At 48.1% G+C, this 18,849-nt stretch overlaps 1 protein-coding gene across 2 annotated transcripts in view; it reads right to left on the bottom strand.

Moving 5' to 3' along the window:
- zfhx3b (zinc finger homeobox 3b) overlaps window positions 1-18,849 on the bottom strand; it is a 174,224-nt gene that overhangs the window by 101,271 nt on the left and 54,104 nt on the right. For both annotated transcript variants that reach the window (XM_080431508.1, XM_080431507.1), the window contains exons 2-4: window positions 10,300-12,795; window positions 9,334-9,928; window positions 4,405-4,901 (exon numbers count right to left, since the gene is read on the bottom strand). In XM_080431508.1, the coding sequence (XP_080287634.1) occupies window positions 4,405-4,901; window positions 9,334-9,928; window positions 10,300-12,759 (3,552 nt within the window). In that variant the 5' untranslated portion in view covers window positions 12,760-12,795. The remainder of the gene's footprint in view (window positions 1-4,404; window positions 4,902-9,333; window positions 9,929-10,299; window positions 12,796-18,849) is intronic.

An 18,849-nucleotide genomic window follows, 5' to 3' on the forward strand; every position in this document is an offset into this window, starting at 1 on the left:
ACGGCACTTTCTTCCTTTCTTTCCATGGCCAAGCGGCATCTGGAGTGGATTTTGTGCTAGCAGACACCGAGGAACATGATTACATTCGGCTAACTGCGCTCTAAACTGATTATGCATGTGCCAAGCTAATGGACTACATTTGCAAGAGGAAAAATAACATCCAATCAATCTCAATTACCGCCGATCGCACCGGCCCCCGAGACAAGGAAGGTAGCCAACTAACCCCTCATGCTCCACCCCTTTCCCCCCCAACTCCTGACTGGAAGCAAGGGCCTGTGCCTGTGTCTGTCTGAGGCCCCACCCATCCTGTCTGGACAGAGTAGCCGGGGCCTGGTAGCTGGATTAGCTCCTCTCTCGTCTCACCTCCGCACTAACACATGGCCAAGCCAAGCCCCGAGGCCTACTGTCAGTATCGTATTCAAACATACAGCAAAGGAGGACATGCGCTAACAGCAAAATGAGTGCGGAGGCTGGGTGAGTTCAAGCTAGCTCAGTCTGGAGTCTCCGAGGAAAGCAGAAGAGACAAAGTTTCTAAAAGCATATATGGATACTTGCTTGGGGTCATGTGCCTATTGTAATTCAGCCCATCTGCTCTTGCTTACGGGTGACCATCACAGTATCACTGGAACCACTCTAAATCCTATAGCCAGTGGGTGAAAGTTCACTTAAGAGCCACACAGCTATTGCATTGGCAGTGGAAGCAGAGCTCAGACTGGGTGTCTCTTAACGGAGCGTACAGTACTCAAGAGGAGACAGTATCACCCCCCGCTGTGTGGTGGTCCGTGCGGTCAGGACGACTTGCTGGATCTTTCCGAGGAGCTTTTGGAACATTCCAATACATGGGGTGGTGGGGGTGATATTTTTAGAAAGCCCTAATATGGGCCACATACCACAGACTCTCAAATTATCCCATCCAGCTTAGGCCTCAGTTTAAACCTTCCTTTTTAATTCCAGTAATTACAGGCTCCAATTTATATGGAGTCGTGCACACAAAGGGCCTGTTTAATGCAAACCAGTTTGATTTGGGTGAAGTGTCCCAAGCATCTCCCACATCTTACGGCCTGTTTATGCTGACTTGATGATTTATTTTCTCCCCAAAAAAAGGTTAAAAACTCTCTGCTATATGCATCAGACTTCTTTGGGGGGAGGAATAAACGAAGGTTGACTTTTTTCATCCTTGCGTAATATGCCAGGCAGCCCACTGTGGGGCTCCGCCTGTCAGTTGATCTACCAGGACCGTAAATCCAATGCGACACGAGGACGGTGACATTGTCAAGTGGGACAGCAACGCTGCCAAGAGGCCTCATAACCACCATGTACTTATCATCCACTAATCACATTTTGCGGATCATGGAAAGCAATAATAATTCTTGTCAACTTTTAAACGTCTTTGTTTTTTAGGAGTGTATGTCAGCTGGTGCACGCGCTGCATGCTTATGAAGACCGGCAGCGTTCTGGGGGTGAGAGAGAGAGTAGGTAATTTCTGGGCAGATGCACTCTCTCTTACTCCAGAGATCAATTGGTTTTAAGACGTATGGAGCCATCTTAAGAGGCTTAAGTCATGAAAAATGATCATGCCTGGATGTGTTACATATTTAATCCCCCCCACCGCCTGTGCAGTGGTATGACATATGCCTGCTCCTCTCTCCAATAAAGTTGAGAATAAAAAGAGACAGTGAGGGAGGGAGAGAGAGAGAGAGAAAGAGAGAGAGAGGGGGGAGAGAGAGAGAGAGAGAGAGAGAGAGAGAGAGAGAGAGAGAGAGAGAGAGAGAGAACACACATCTGTCTGTTTCTCTTTTACCATTTTGGCTCATAGTGCGGTGGGAAGGCAGACAAGAAAATGTAATATAAACTTTTCCGTGTCCTTTCAGACAAAACAATTCTTTCCCCACCCTAGGTGTTAGGAGGTAAAGAGTGGATGCCAGAGGTCTGTCTATTTTAGTCCAGTGTGAGACAATGCCATCGGCATGTGGGCCGGGGGCGAATCCGGACACTTTGGTCCAAGGGAGGATGAGCCGGAGCCTGGCTAAAGCCTAGTTTATACATTGGTGCACAAACCATGTCGCTTGATGAAAAGAAGTGATTTTCAAAAGCAGGTTTTTCAGTCGAGCGACAGCTTGACAGGAATAAACATTCGTTGAGCGACAGTGTTGTGCAACGGAGTGTAAATTAACCCTGAGAGCCTCTGCTTTCACAAGATACTTCCCTGTATTCACAGATTGCGATGCATATTTTAACGTGAGAGGTATTTGCGAAAGCGGGAGGAGGCGCGGCGAAGCCGCGCCTCCGACCAAGTGGAGCTTACTATGTAACCCTGCTTGGGTTGTGTCTCTGTATCTCTGTATCTCTGTGTCTCTGTGTGCACTGCCTGTGTGCAGCTCCTCTGAGATAAGTAAATGTCCAATTTAGACGTACCATACATCAAATGAAAGGTCTTTGAAAACTGAACACACCTGTCAAGGTTGCGTTTAAGCCCGCCCCTTCCCCCGGAAGCCACGCCCCGGAGAAGGCTCCTAAAAACTCCCCATTGAAACCCCATGTTAAATGAAAAGTGCCCGAATCGCTCCCAAACTTTTTCTACCCCCCCTAAGTGGGGGTCTACGAACAAATACATCGGGCTCGGATTTTGGCTCCGCCCCCCGGAAGTGGGTGAAACAGGCACTTCAAACACTTTGTTGAATTGTTCAAAAACATTCAAAGTTTTTTTTTTGGGAATTTGTATTTTTCTAAGATGCTCCTTTTAACGCAGATTTTTTGGAGAAAAAAAAATAAAAAAATATTGGTTACTTTTTTTTAAATATTTTTTTTCATTCTTTTTTTTCTTTTTTTGCGTTCGCTTACCGCGTTTGCGCGTCTTACTTGTTGTAAATACCCTGCTTGTTTGTCTGGGCATGTTCCTGTGTTTGGTGTTTCCCCTCACTGCTCTACATAGGCTGTGATGGCATTACCCCCAATCCAACCCCAAGATGACCTGTTCACTCTGACCCTACTTGAGGGTCAACATGGGAGGCCAGCATCATCACACCTCCCCCTTAATGGAGTGTTGAAAAATGATTTCTCTCTGTTGGGGTTTTTTATTCTTTTCCATTAGAAAGGCCTTGCTGACAGGAAACCTGCAATAAAAAACCATCAGTGGATTCGAGGAATCATTCATAACGCTGGGGTGAGGGGAGCGCTTTCAGAGGTTTGAAATGGACCACTTCACCTCTTGTTTTTAATGTGATTAAAAACACTCTGCATAATATGCTACATTTTTCATGCAGCTTTTAATAGCCCATTTGCCAAAAACAGTTACACTGCAAAGGACACAGACAAAAAAAAGTCATGCTCTTATAAAAGCAATATAATATATTGTTTGTTTTGCCTATGTACTTTCTCGGAGCCAAACACTTGAAAATGGAGTGGAGTCTTTCGTGTAAATAAAAGCAGTCCCTGCAAGCACTGAGACAAGAGTGCATACTGCAGTGGTGTGTGTCAGTATCTGTGGGTGTGTACAGAGTGTAGGTTTACAGGGAGTATGTGTTTGTTTATATCAGAATCCGTGCTGTGTGTGTGTGTGTGTGTGTGTGTGTGTGTGTGTGTGTGTGTGTGTGTGTGTGTGTGTGTGTGTGTGTGTGTGTGCGCGCGCGCGCACACACGTGTGTGGCTATGCCAGTTTGGGTTAAACACAGAGGGGCTGCGGCCACAGACACACAGGATAGGTGCCTAAGTGGAATCAGGCCCGTTAGATTTATGGCCATTTGTTCGGAGAGTGTTCATCCATTGGCTATTATGGAATGATTAGAGGAGAAGGTGAAGCTCCAAGTCCAGCGAAAATCAATACGGCTGTCGAGAACGATTCAGCCGTTCCCGCTCGGAGGAGTATTAGCACCAAACCTCTGTCTCCTCTCACTTCTTCATCCCTATCCGAGTGATTCACCCCTAAAGCCGCCCAAGCCGCTTCACCTGCCATGTTCTTGTCTGACTGCGGCATGGCCCTGCTTTGCTATGGCTGCTGGGAAGGCAAGGGTTAGACAACAAAGCTATCATTCATTGCCGAGGGAGAGGAGTTACATTAGTGGTGTGGGTCACCATTGGGAAGCCTCATGCTGCTGCCATGGAGCAATATCAAGTGAGGAAGGACACAGTCAAAGGCACCTTTACGGATTTTTCTTTCTTTTTTTTGGCCCGACAACCTGACCATGTCATATTTTGCTAAGAACAACTCAAACACTGTACAGCCCCATGTGTTATCATAGTACCACACAATAGGGCAGAGATATGGTTACAAGCGTGAGTATACAGTAGCATCCTGTGCGAGCAGAATGTGATTCATTGGTCATTAATACCTCTGGGACGTCTTAATACATAAAATGTGTAAATAGATAAGAAGAAGACAGGTGGGGGTGAGTGGAGATCGCTTACCTTGTACAGTTTCAGGCTGGCCTCGTGACGGGAGTTCACCGTGTGCATCCTCAGCTTCTCCAGGCTGTTGGTGTAGTAGTCACAGGCATTGCACTTCAGGTGCACCGGGTTGCCGATGGCCACGCACTTGAGGCGCCACTCATTGCCCTTGCCCCCTTCTTTGATGTGGGCCACCAGCTGGTACTTCTGCACATGCTTGTCCGTCTTGCAGTGCAGCTGGAAGTTGGCCTTGAGCTGGGTGGTGTAGCGGCACAGCTTGCACTGGTGCGAGTCGCCCACCACAGCGCGCCACTCCTCCTCGGGCAGGCTGCGCTCGGCTCCCATATGCATGCCCAGCACGTCCAGGTTGTCGGTGGTGAAGCGGTTGCAGACGGCGCACTGGAACAGCTTGAGGGAGGGGTCGCTGGTTTGGGACAGGCTCTCGCCCAGGGTCATCAGCTCCTCGGACACCAGCTGACCACCGCCCAGCCGCACATCCATAGGGATCTCCCCGCCTACTGGGGGGAGGGGGGTGCACAGACAGACACACAGAGAGGGGGGAGAGGGTACAGAGAAGTGGACAGTGTTTAGTTGGTTACATCCACATGTTGAGTCGGTTATATTCAAAATTCACAAGGTCCGATATGAAAGTCCACCTTTCACGGATTACTCCTATCTAGCCATCAATCTATTTCAGTTTGTGTTACATGAACTTCCCTGGACATAAGGAGTTATTTAGAATTTCTCAGAGGGGGTGGAAGCATGGGGTTTTCCAGAGGAGCTCTCAGTTTGAGCCTCTCTCAGCAAGGAAAACGTCCTGGGAAAAGTGAAAGGTGCGCGGTTCAACTTTCAACAAAGAGCCGTGTTTGTCTCCGCAGTCAAAGTGGATTTGCTTTCCAGGCCCAATACCCCTCGGAGGATAATGTGCATGTGTGTATTTATGTGCCTAATTTTATTAAATCAAGATTATCCTTCCTTTGAGCTGGGAAAGAAGAAAGCCTTGGCTTTTTCGCAGGGAGAAGAAACTCGCACAACCGAAGTATGGACTTACACGCTGTCCTGTTTGGACTGGTGCACTTTCACAGCCTGACACTAAATCAACTCCAGAGGCCATGAGCTGTGCAGAAAAAAGAAAGTTATTTTATCATTACTGGAGAACTAAAGAGTTCCCAAGCACACATTACTGTAAATCAAATCCAGTGCCCTTGTTCACTGCATAATAATAATAAAAAAAAGAAAATCCACTTCTCTGTTTGGATTCTTTTGCTTCTTTCTCTCCAGATTGCCTCTAAATCAATACAGACACCTAGCAGATTAATCCTGCTTGGTACTGAGTACAGAGTCTGAATGATGGGAAGAAAAAAAAAACAGCAGGCGCATATCCAACGACACCAACAGCAAAACCAATATCTATACAGTCTGGGAAGACTGGGCTGATGGGGAGGGGGGAAAAAGCCCCAAAAAATGAGGTAAGAGTGGCCAGGGAGTTTTTGCCTTCTCTTGCTGATCTTTAATCTATCACTGCCCAGACTGAGCACGCTGGCTTGACCCCGCCTGGCTTTACACTAAATTAATTCCAGCAGCCCCTTTTTATTTATTGCTGCAGTATGCGGCCTGCACTTGGACTTTTCTCCATTACCTGAGTTTTTATAGCCAGGAGAGAGAGACCTTTGAGAAGCCCCCTGAAATCACTCACAGACGCTGCTCTCCAAGCCACGGCTCTCTCCTCCCACCGCCTCACCTCATCCCAGACCCCCCCCCCACCCCCACCACCACAGGCCCATCTTTTTTTCACACCTTACATCTGTCCTCTCTCCGTGCTACGTGGCTCTCATGCTCTCTTCCTCTGCAGAATCAGTGATCCAACACAGACAGGGCTTTTTTTCTCGTCCACCTTCTTGCTGCACAACGTTATACCGTTCCGTTTTTCTTGTGGTTTTTGCGGACCTACCATGTGTTTTGATGTAGGCAAGCTCTTTCACGTACAAACTATAATATTGTGACTGTATTTCTGTCAGTCCGTATCGATGTTTAGAGAAAGGCGAGGGATGTCGGGCCTGGAAATATCTTCACTTTCAAATAACATTATAGGTTGATATAAACAGACATCATTCGGGAATCTTGGAAACTCTCGATACAAGAGGCCTCCCAAGTATGAGCCTTTATACACACAAGCTCAGTCGGTTGGGCTTAATTCAACATCCAAAAGATAAGCTGGCTTCACTGGATTTGCAGAGGGCTACACCTGGAAGGAAGTATGTTACACAACAAAGTAAACCACACAATGGCTAAAAGGTTCTTTCCCCTCTCTTTTCTCTCTCTTTCTCTCCCCCTCTCTCTGGGTCGCGGGTGTGAGGATTATCAAGATGAGATCATGTGAGGTCAGGATTTGTCATCTCGTGTTCAAAAGTCAAACATTTCTATAGCGCTTTTATCCAAAGCACTTTACATTCACATATCGACGTTAGAGGCTACCAAGGCAAGGCACCAGCCCGCTAATCGAGAGCAGTTCGGGCTTCAGCATCTTGCTCAAGGACACTTCGACACAAAGCCAGAGGGAGCCTGTGATATCAAACCAGGAACCTTCCGGTTCCTAGGCGGCTCGCTCTACCTCCTGAGCCTCAACATACTGTACAAGAAAGAACAACAGCCAGTGCACATTATCTAAAACCACCTCTGTGTTGTACAGAATGTATGTATCACATGGTCCAGGGTCTCGTTGTAAAGACAGATCTTCTCAGTGAGACTTCCTGGGCTGTGTGTGTGTGTGTGTGTGTGTGTGTGTAGGCCTGTCACAATTATTACATAATCACCTAATCGCGATTATTTGAGACGTTCAATGCCAAAAAACTAAACAAACTTAACAAATTAAATCGTTAATCGCAATTATTTGAGTGAAGATTAATCGTCATCTTAAATGTGTAATCGTGACAGCCCTATGTGTGCGTGAGTGTGTGTGTTGCATGCTTTACGCTCAATATCCAAATGTGCGTGCGTGGTGGTGGGTCAGAGCCAGTGTGTGATTGTGCATGACAACACTGTAGTTTACGGGCCTAGACTAATGTCTCATCATTGCCACCCTGTAACATGCTTATTAAAGCGAGCCTCACAGGAAAATGAACCAGATGGCAGAAAAGGGGGGGAAAAAAAGAATTAGTCACAGCAATCAATTCTTGTTCTCGTCTTTGAACTGGCGACAGTTAGAGACAAGTCTGTACAAACTGTGGGGTTGTAACTGGCACGCCAAACACTCAGCTATGCTGCTGAATTACCCACGCTGGGTCCTCCATCCTTCCTTCTTTGACCAAGATAACATTTATAGCCTCAATTACAAAGTTGGGGGGGGGGGGGAGGGGAAAAAAAGCGGAGAACTCCAGTGGCGGAGTTCAGCGGCAGTTTGGGAATAATGACATAAAAAGGCTGTGGTGTTCAGAGGGAGCCTGGCTGCCTGAGGGACGAGGCCGGGAGAGCAGAACACTGAGCCCTGGCCCTCTCACACTCACACCAAGCTTTTGTGAACAAAATTAGATATCACAAAGGGAAATTCCCAGCTAAAATGACCCAGATATAGTGTCATAGACTGAGAGGTCCTGTTAAGAAATGTGTGTGGGAAAACAAGGAGAGAATGAGAGAGAGAGAGAGAGAGGCAGAGAGAGAGAGAGAGAGAGAGAGAGAGAGAGAGAGAGAGAGAGAGAGAGAGAGAGAGAGAGAGAGAGAGAGAGAGAGAGAACAAAACAGAGAGAAAAATAAGAGTGCATCTGTTTTTAAAATGGTAAATCCGTTGCTGTTGCTGTGTCTCATTTCATGACTAAAAGGTATTTTATACCCATAACAATCAACAGAAAAAAGCCATGGTTACATTGTTGGCAGTATATTCTGTTCTTGCAGATGCTATTTGTGTGTTTTATGATGGCTGATTTCTGTATATCGATTTCACTTTGAGTCATATAGCTGCAAGTATGTAGACAAAACTAAATAACAGACAAGGCTTGTACTGTACACCAGCACAGCCAGGCAATAGACAGAACAGGAGCTCTGGGCATTCTATCACATGGACAACACACTGTCTGTATCAGTTAGGAAAGTGTCTCTGGGTTAAGCCTACTCGCTAAAATGTTCTCAGTTTAAACATCTCTCTTTCACTTCCCGCTATCTGTGTCTCAATAGCACCATGCTTTAACAAGGGGGAAGGATGTCAAGTTCAGTAGGGCATGCATACCTTAGGGCAAACCAAAGAGAGAGAGCTGCCAGAGTGATAGATAACAGCGTGTAAGAAGAAGGCCACGACTACAGTGTTCCTATTCAACCCCCTGTGTGTTGTTAGCTTAATTAAAAAAACATTGTTATGCATTGCCTAACCTTGCGATTCAGACATGTTTTATACATGCTATGTGAACTGCAAGAAAACACGCGCCGGTAATTATGACATAATTATTATACAGAATACCTATTGTTTGGTTCAAACGTATCTTCTCCGTTTTCAAAGCTGATTCTTCTATTAACATACATCTGACTGTGTATTTAATGTTTTATTTTTAAATAAACAGCTGCAGGCAGTTCCCACCCTGGTGAACTTGTGCTGAACTGCACTGTATGTGTGTTTCTGTGGTGACCTGAGGCACTTTTAAGGTTCTGCAGAGAAGGGAAAAAACGGGATGCACTACTGTATGAAGCCAAAATGTACTCCAATACACTCAGTGTAACCACTTGAACCCTTGTGTCCCTATTCTGGGTCATAATAGACGAGCCTTCGGGGGCAAAAATCGACAAGTTCACAAGGCATACGTTGTACGTTGTGAGCTTGTAAATCGGCCATTTTCATGGAAGAGATGGGGAAAAAAGTAAGGGGCCAAGTACAGACCCTTGGTGGACCCCTGTCAATGACGTATATAGAGTTTAAGTAGTTAACTCAGAGACCTGTAACGCTTTTACTGTGTGTTACTAACTCACCTAGTTGAGGAGCTAGGGCTGCCATGTTGGGATCTAGGTGGAAGCTTCCCATCAGGAACTGGGCCTCAGCTCCAGCAGGGTCGATCTTGAGACCCGGGGGCAGGCTCATGTTCTGGGCCAAGTAGTACTGGTAGAGCTCGGCCTCGGAGGGCGAGGGCATGGCTCCCAGGCCCATGCGGCTGTGCTGCATCTGGGTGACGTTCTGCTGGAGCAGCATCATGTTGTGCATGTGCTTCTCGCTGGTCATGTGGATGCGTAGGTTCCGCGCCACGTTGGTCTCATAGTCACACACTTCACACCGCCACGTGGGTTTGCTTTTTGGCTTGGTGGGTGAGGGGGCCCCGCACGGTCCGGCCATATTATGGGCGGAGGACTGCGTAGGGTGGTGGTGGTGGTGGTGGTGGGGAGGGTGGTGGCTGCTGGCCTGGGTCACCGATGGGACGGCCACCACTCCTCCCGGGGCGAGACCAAACACCGGCTCCTGACCAGTGTTGATGGTGCCTCCGTTCTGCAGTGTCTGCATGTTGTTGAGGTGCTTATCTGACTGCATGTGAATGCTCAGGTTGCCCTTTGTGGTAGTTGAGTAGTTACACACCTAGAAAAAGTCAGGCATTTTTAGTTGAACTTGTTATATACATTATGTCAAGCTATGAATTCATTTATAACAGTTTAAAAATGTTCCAAAGCCTATCATGGTGTATTTCCATTGTTTCCATCCCATTAATTTCAGTACAGTTTGAAAATCAACTTGCAGAGGTAATCCAACACACTAAATATCATTACACAAGGGGGGTTATACGGTAATTACGTTGTTGTTGCGTTTGCATGCATTTTAAAACTAGGAATGATTTGGACAGTAGCAATGAACAATAAGTTTGTATGGTTCTATGATTTTTTTTTTTTTTTTTTTTACAAATAATCCCACCCTGAGAGTATAATATATGACCACATATCTTCTCTACAAACCTCACAGCGGAAGGGCTTATATCCACAGGTGTAGCTTTCTCCACGGGCCAGACGAGGATGGCTCTGACCACTGGTGCAGTACGAACAGGTGCCTCCAGAGTCTGGGTGCTTCTCTTTCATATGGGCCTCCAGGGTCTGCTGGTACTTGTAATGCCAGTTGCACTTGGGACACTTGAGTGTCTTGCATGAGTTGCGCGAGTGCATCATGGTCATGTGGCCGCCTAGGGAACGCGAAGAACCCAGGACGGTGTCACACTTGGGGCATTCCACCCCGCTTCCTCCACCGAGCCCGTGGTTCTGTGAACACTCGCCCAGCCCCGCCATGTCACAGGAGCCCCCCGCGAGAGGGTGGGAGTGAGGCGAGGCGTGGAGGTGATGGAGATGGTGGTGCATGTGGTGATGGTGCAGGAGGGCACCGTTGTCCTCCTCTCCCTCTGCCGGGCAATCATTTGGTTCTGGAGCTGTGGCACTATCTCGATTGGCACTTTCGTCGGCGGCAGCGTTGGAGGCCAGAGGCGAGGAGGAGGTGCCGGCCGCGTCGTCCTCGTTCCCTCTGGCGGCGGCTGCCGCCATTGCCATGGGGACGGAGGGCCCCTGGCAGTTAAAGCTCAGAGGGAGCTCTGAGGTCCTCCCCCCACCGTCTACGGCCGAAACCTCTTCCCTGACAGATGAAGTTGAAGCCGGGGCTTTGCTGTTGAGCATGGAACTGACCGCAGAGGCGCAGGCAGAAGGCTGGAGAGCGCTACTAGGCATTAATAAAGAAGATTTGGAAATGCTTTGGTTTGAGACAGCCGGTTCCCCTACTTCACCTCTGCCGCTGCTACTATTACCACCACAGGCCACTGCAGCGCCTTCCTCCTCCACCTCATCCTCTTCCTCCCCTAATAAGAGATCCTCTTCTTCCTCCGAGCCACCTATCTGGCTCAACAGGTGTACCTTGTTCTCGTGACCATCCATCTCCCCGTCCTCTCCCTTGCAAGTCCCCTCTTTCCCAGCAGGCCCCTCTGTTCTCCCTCCCTGTTTGGGCAGGGCACTGGAGTCTTTGGCAGGGCCTGTGGTTGAGGTAAGAGTGGGTGCTTTAGGGAAGCCCTGGCCTCCCAGAGAGAGGACAGAGCCCAGCGGGCCTTGTTGTTGATGGAGGCTAGAGTCCGAGTCTTTCATCAGATGGGCCTCGTTGGCCCCACTACCGCCTCCAGCCTCCAGGTGGACTCCGCTGAACGAGCCGTAGAAGCTCTGGCCGGAGTTCATAGGGAGCATGGTGGGCGGTGGTGGAGAGCTCTTGTTTTTTGGTTCCAGGAAACTGATGAGGGGTTCTTTGTCTTTCCCAATGCCCTGGATGATGGCAGACGCGTGCTTGTCCCCCAGCAGCCGCCGCTCGTCCTCGCACAGAGTCATGCGGTGGTCGTGGACGGCGTGCGTGGCAAATGAGCGCGCGTAGCCAAAGGACAGCTTGCAGAGGAAACACATGAGAATGGGCTTTCCTTTGCCATAGAGGGCCAACCCATCGAATTTGGAGAAATCCACGTTGTTTGGAACATCTTTGGATACGCAGGACTTCTTGGCAGACCCGTCGCTGTTCAGGTAATCCTTGTTGCTTTTGTGTCGCACATCAAAGACACGGTAACTGTGCAGGACAGGACTGAGGCCTGCCAGGGTTGAGGTATTGGGGAAACCTTGGTCTGAGTTGCCAAACCACTTCCCGAAGGACGAGGCTATGTGGAACGTGTTGATAATCTGAGGGTAGACCGACGATGAGGTCCCAGCAGGTTCCCCCGGTTTCCCCCCGCTGGGGAGAGAGTTTGTGGGAAGCAGGCCGGGTACTGAACCCCCACCACTTTGGATCAACTGGCTGAGACTCTCCACGATATAGGCCGAACCGTCCGGCTGGTACACGATCTCTCCGGCCAGGTTCTCAACATCGCTGCTTTCCTCTTCCTCTTCCTCCTCTCCCTCCTCACTCCCGCTCTCGGTCGTGCCCCTCCGCCGCGACGCCTGCTGCCGCAGCAGCGTGGGCATGCCCACTCCTCCCCCGGGAGCCATGGGCACCCCGGGAAACGGCTGCAGACTCGGGAAACAACTGTCGATCTCCATTTCGTCCAAGTCTTCTGATTCTTCCTCCTCTCCGCAGCTCACTCCTTCTGGCTCCTCCTCTTCGCGTCCCTCTCTTCTAGGGTGCAGGCGGCCCGTGGCGGAGCCGTCGCTGTGGGCCAGGGGTGATGTCTGGTCGGACTGCCGCGGCTGAGGCTCTCTCAGCCCGTCATGGGGCGCACTGGGGGTTTGGGGTTGAGAGGGGTAGGGAGCAGAGAGAGACAGGGGATCCAGGGAAGGGGGCTGGTTGCCGGACGGGACCTGCGAGCTAGAGTGATCGTTCCAGGGTTGCGGTTGCTGCTGCTGGGAGGTGGTGGAGGAGCCGAGCCCATCGTCTGTCCCAGAAACCACGGGAGACTCACAGCTGTCCATGCTGATGCCTACATGAGGCGCTCATCGCATCCAGGCCTGTGAAGACACAGAATGGGAGATAAGAGGTTAGGCAGCTAATGGCTGTACATAATGAGACAACACATGCGACACACAAGCAACATACACGCACACCCGCACACCCGCACGCAGGCACACCCGCCCGCACGCACATACGCAGGCACGCACACACACACACTCCACCTTTTCCATACTATTGTTCACATCCTAAGTGGCTATACTGCCCTGCACTATGCTGCAAAACAAAGATCGGATGAGAGATATCTTCATGAAAGGAACACCTATGTATAGAAACCATAAGAAGACATTTAATGTACACTATTGTCCAATGGGTGAGAGACAAGAGTCTGAGATATAATTGGAAAAATGACAGAGTGCTCATTATGCCAGATTAGGTACTTAAACACAATACCTGAGACAAGCACTAATAAGCCATCCATGATTCATCTTCCTGCCATCTCAGGAAGGTACCATCTTTTATCTTCACCTTCCAAACAACACCCCTAATCTTACATTCTGCAAATCCTACATCCGTTTTTAATTAACTCCCAGTCAGAAAAGAGGAGAAACAGGCCAACTTAATGGATAAAATAGATCCATTGTGAGATAATTAGACACTGAGAAGCCACCCATCAGCACATGATACATTTACATAACTGGAAGAACTAGTGAAGGGAACTGATTAAAACGCCATTGCTATTTCTGCGCCAGCTAAGACAAAACAAATGCAAAGTTCAACATTGTCACAATATGCACCAATAACATCCTTCCTTTCTGGCTGAGTGTATACAACATAGTATACAATAGAGCCACGTTAATATATATGCGCATACACTCTAAAAAGCCTAAAGTAAAAAAAGCCAGTATTTTCTATGAGCCCAAAATACACAAGCTGGGTTGGGACTTAACTGCAGCTGTGTTTAGATCTGGCATCCAATAACCTCTACGCTCAGCCTGGTTTCAAACACTCCAGTCGTCCTCCGCCTCTGAAATAATAAATGGGAGCTGAGCTTTCGGGAGCTGGCCATGCCCCGAGCATCTGAGAGGCCCGACACAGGCCGCAATTTAGAGCGCAGAGGAGATAAAATGATAGTGCGAGATACTGCTGAGCTAATAATTTTATTAAAGGGATGCAGCCAACATTGATTAAAGGGGGCGACCGGGCTGAAACCAATAACTCTGGCCTGCCCTTTAACCTGCCAGTGTTGAATATTACATGAGGAAAGTTTCCCGGCACCACGCTCCCCGCCATGTCCCGGCTGATTAGCACATTCACTGCTTGCATTTGATTTATTTACTTATTTACTTAGGGATGCAAATTTCAAGTGGTGATCAGAACAGAGTCTCTACCCCCACCCCGTATTAAACACTGAGGGCTGAGAGATTGATAATGTCTGTCTGCGTCTTCATGAATGTCTGATGAGCCCCCCCCCCCCTCACACATACATACACACACACACACACACACACACACACACACACACACACACACACACACACACACACACACACACACACACACACACACACACACACACACACACACACACACACTTTATATGCATTTATAACAATATGCACTACTGGGACATTTGGCAGAAATAGCAGACCTACAAGCTCACAATGTGACATAACGCATAACGTTGTAAGCTTGTAGATCGGCTATTTAGTAATAGAGCCCTGGGGGACAACAGTCAACTAAGTATACACGGTTTAAGTGGTTAATGTGGCTTTCTGAAATAGTACATGAATAATGGAAAGATTGAAAGGATGATTTGATGTAGAAATATAACATAGCTATTATATGTTTTAAAGGGATAGTTCACCCCCAAAATGATTTTGCTTCTCACGATTAGTCACCCCATGGAGACTTGAATTCATAGATGTTTTTTAGTTTTTGGCACATTCCTAAGCCAATAATTTGATGACCGGCAGCGGTTACGGTAGGAGACACAAAGAGTCTCCTTTGTGTCTCCTACCGGAACCGCTGCCCACCTGTCCGCTGGTCATCAAATTATTGGCTTAGAAATGTGACAAAAACAAAAAAATATCCATGAATTCAAGTCTCCATGGGGTGACTAATCGATAGAAAATAAGCATTTTTTTGGGTGAACTATCCCTTTAATACACAATCAGATTTTTTTTTCCCCGATTCGATCCCTGGCTACCCCTGGGTTAGTGTCGAAGTCTCCTTGAGCAAGACGCTGAACCCCTAACTGCACAATGAGAAGGATTGGTGCCTCTGCCGGCGGTATGTGAATGGGTGAATGTAAATATGTAATGCACATATTGTAAAGCCCTTTGGGTAAAGGCGCTATATAACTACACCATTTACCATCGAGACAATATTCCTCTCTCTCATCATGCCACTACTGCACTTCGGATTGGTGAAAAGCGACAGCCGTTTTCTCTGTACACAGCCTCATCCGATTTTATTGTTTACACTCCACACAAGCTAACCCAGATGACCTCCGTGTCGCTTTGCATACAGAATGAAAGATATTAGTCTGGCTGGCTTATTAACAGGATTGCTTTATACAGACAGACATGATTTAGAGCCGGCTTCCATATTGAGTGAGGGGATACAAGGCCTTCTTGGTCTGTATTTATTATCTGCTCCATTAATAAGAGGAAGGCTATGAGCTCAACAGCCATTTCACACAAATGGACTGGAGGGACTCAGGAAGAGTAATGGAACACAAAAAAAAATATGCCACATGTCAAAGAGACAAAAGAGGGATTATTTTAAACACCTGGATAAACTAAAGGAGAAGTAAATGAATAGACACTGTTTCATAAATGTGACATCTCTAATGAGATGGCCCTCGCAGTAAAAGTCTCCACACGTCCTGTCTGAACACGGAGGAGGATTCACACCTTTCCTGTAATCTGCTCCATCGGGGCCCCTCCTCCAGATTCCAGTGCCTGTCTCGACCGCTCCTGGGAACACTGGACCCACATACACAACCACTACTTAAGACTGTTCCCACTCTGCGACCTCTAAAACCCCCTGTCCTCTTCTACAGGCTGATAACACCCGACAGGCTGGCTATAACAGTGGGCCGTACTGTAGGTTCGGCACCCACTGGTTCCCGTCATCCCGTTGCTACATGCCCGAAGCAATTAGCAGCTGTCAAGTGGAACAGGACGACCCCTGATCAGTGCTGGACCTGTGAGCCATGTCCCACTGCTTACCGAAAACGGGATTGCTCTTTAAAAATCAAGATGGCCTAATTCAATAACCTGCAGTGGTTACTGATGAGCAATAGGATTGTCTGGAGTCGGCAAGTCGCAGATGGGCCGGCTGATAATAACGCTGTATGTCTCTAGAAGGGTCCGCCCTGGCTCAGTGACACCTGTTTCAAGCAGGAAAAGCTCTAATCTTTCCGAGGCACTAAGCAAGGCCACAAGACAGACGGAGAGACGCGGTTCGAAGGCGAAGGGGAAGTTGAGGAGGCCGGCGTGTCTCTGTGTGCCGACTGCCGAGTGTGTTAATAACCACAAATCAAAAAGGATGAATCATACCCGCCCAGGGTAACCACTGCTGCTCCTCCACACGCTGTACAATGCAAATACGTTGTCATCTTGTTTTTGCATATTGGCGTCAATGGTGACTGCAGGAAAACAAAGTGATCGTGCTGTAGCCTGTGCTTTGTGGTTCCACCTCTGAATGTGGGCCCACTGGGCTAACAATAAGCAGGCTGTATGCAGCCAAAACAAGCCTCTACTCACAATAAGAGATAATCAGAGGGAGGAAAAGGCAGGATTCCTGAGCTTCTCTGAAGGAGTGCATGCCCATGCACAGAGCCTGACCGGCACAACTCCAAACTCTTCCAGCAGTCCCCCGCCATCTCTGTCTCTGTCCTCTGACACAGGAATAAGATGCCATATACTCCACCCTCCTCTCCCTCCATCCTAACAATGCAGATAAGGCTCAGCCTCCTGAAAAAAGGCCCAGGTCCTAATGAACCCTGTCAGAAAGTGGGTCTGGATGTCATTTGGTAAGGGATGGAAAATGAGATAAGTTTTTATTTATGGGTCCTTTCATTAGGTGGGATTTACTGGCCGAGCGAGGGAGGAATTATAGGCTAAGGAGGCATCTGATTATAAGCATGCCCAATCACCTGCCTGAAGGCCTGGCCTTGCCTCCAGAGAAACCTTCTCTCAAGGGTCTCCTGGGGAATTAACTCTGGCCCGGCCCCGACTGAGAATCCGAGCGGGCAACGGGCGTGACAGGGGCCTACAACCCTACAACCCTCCCCACCACACACACACACGCCGTCACCTACTACAGCCATCCTGATACTGAGGGGACACCTCCCTTCACTACCCACAGCCCCCCCCCCCCCCACCATACCCCCTACGCAACACACCAGACCCTCCTTCCCATTGTCCTACATGCTGCCTGTCTACATGTGTTGTCTGAGCCATCACAGAGCCTGGCCAGCCACCGCAGGGTAAGGGGTGCTTATTGGAAAATCAATGGCATAAATGCTAAGCAAGTTACAGGAAGATGTGGGAAGGAAGGGTTCTTATTGATAAAGCAGGGGGAAGGCCTTTGATGTTGCACTGGGGACATGCTCATTGATGGGGGAACCATTGTAGTCCTCAGGCAGAATGAGGCCCGGGTTTATCTCCGAGGTTCATCCCAATTAATCACCAATATGCGGTACCCATGCATGCATCGGACTCTTTAGTTTAAGTCCAAGTTACTGCCCTGCGTTTTCTGGTTCAAACACTGTGCTGTTATGGCGATGCCCTTTACATTCACACCAGTGTCATGTGATTGTCTGTTTGTACTTGATTTCTGCTGTATATAATCTGCCTGTGGGCTACTAACCTGCTTACATACATGATACATTGCTTCCTCATTCAACTGCAACCTCCTCACCTGTTCCAAAGACGTGACTCTCACGTTAAGAGCACTTGTCCTTACTGAATGGAATTGTCATCCCAAGCCATACATTATTGACAACAATTAAGCCATGGTAAATACATTATGGACCAGAGAATGGTTATCATTTCTGATTCCTAACGCAGTAAATCAGAAGTGTCCAATTAGCCTTGCATGTTTTGCTCCCAGTGTGTTGTAAACATCCTGTCCACCCTCTCTCTACAGGGTCTATAATGCAGACATAAGGGTGCTCCAGTTCTGTTCCTACTTCAGGAGGCAAAAAGTCACCTCAGGTCGATGGCACTCAGCCTGTAAACAGGGCTTCCCGTAAAATCAATGATCTTCAGGAGGAGCTATCAGTCTGTGGAACAGAAATAGCCGTGGCTGTGTTGGGTCTGAGGCGGGGGAGAATAGGGACGTGTGCTTGTGTGTGTGTGTGTGTGTGTGTGTGTGTGTGTGTGTGTGTGTGTGTGTGTGTGTGTGTGTGTGTGTGTGTGTGTGTGTGTGTGTGTGTGTGTGTGTGCGTAGTAGGGTGTAGTAGTGTAGCGCAGACAGTGTAGCGTAGTGTAGTGTATAAACGCTGGTCACTGTAGTGCATGTGAGAGATAGCTGAGTTGAGCGCACGTGGTTTCTGTCACGTAACAATCACTACAAACCTACAGGCCTGAAGCACTGAGAACAAGATATAGACTACAACTACAACTCCCAGCATTCATCACTACTGTTGCATAGACTTCTTGCTTGAAGAATCTGAAGACTAGCATTGCAAAAACATCACTTAGGGCTAAAATATCCTTGCTGATTACAATATGAACATACTCGAGCACCCAGGGGGCAATGTATTTATTGTTTTTTTGTTTCACAGCACTCACTTTTAGTAACCATTATGCACTAGCATTGCTTTTCCCTGGCCAGAGAAAGCAAAATTGATTTTTTTGTAGTATCAATTGCCTCCTTTGTTAACAGACTTGAAATAGAGCCTTGAAAATGATTTTATCCTTTACGCAACATCATCAGATTCTGCTAATCCATTCCACGTTGCAGAACGGAAGCCAACTGATTTGAGGCAAAAGTAGCGGAAAAATCCCTACGCACATAACTCCTGCCATTCAGAGACAGGACAGTGTGAGCTAAATGATCCCTATCACAGCTGAGCTCATTTCCAAATAATCCAGAAG

This window comes from Gymnoscopelus braueri, assembly GCF_963280865.1.
Source record: "Gymnoscopelus braueri genome assembly, chromosome: 1".
Taxonomy (NCBI): domain Eukaryota; kingdom Metazoa; phylum Chordata; class Actinopteri; order Myctophiformes; family Myctophidae; genus Gymnoscopelus; species Gymnoscopelus braueri.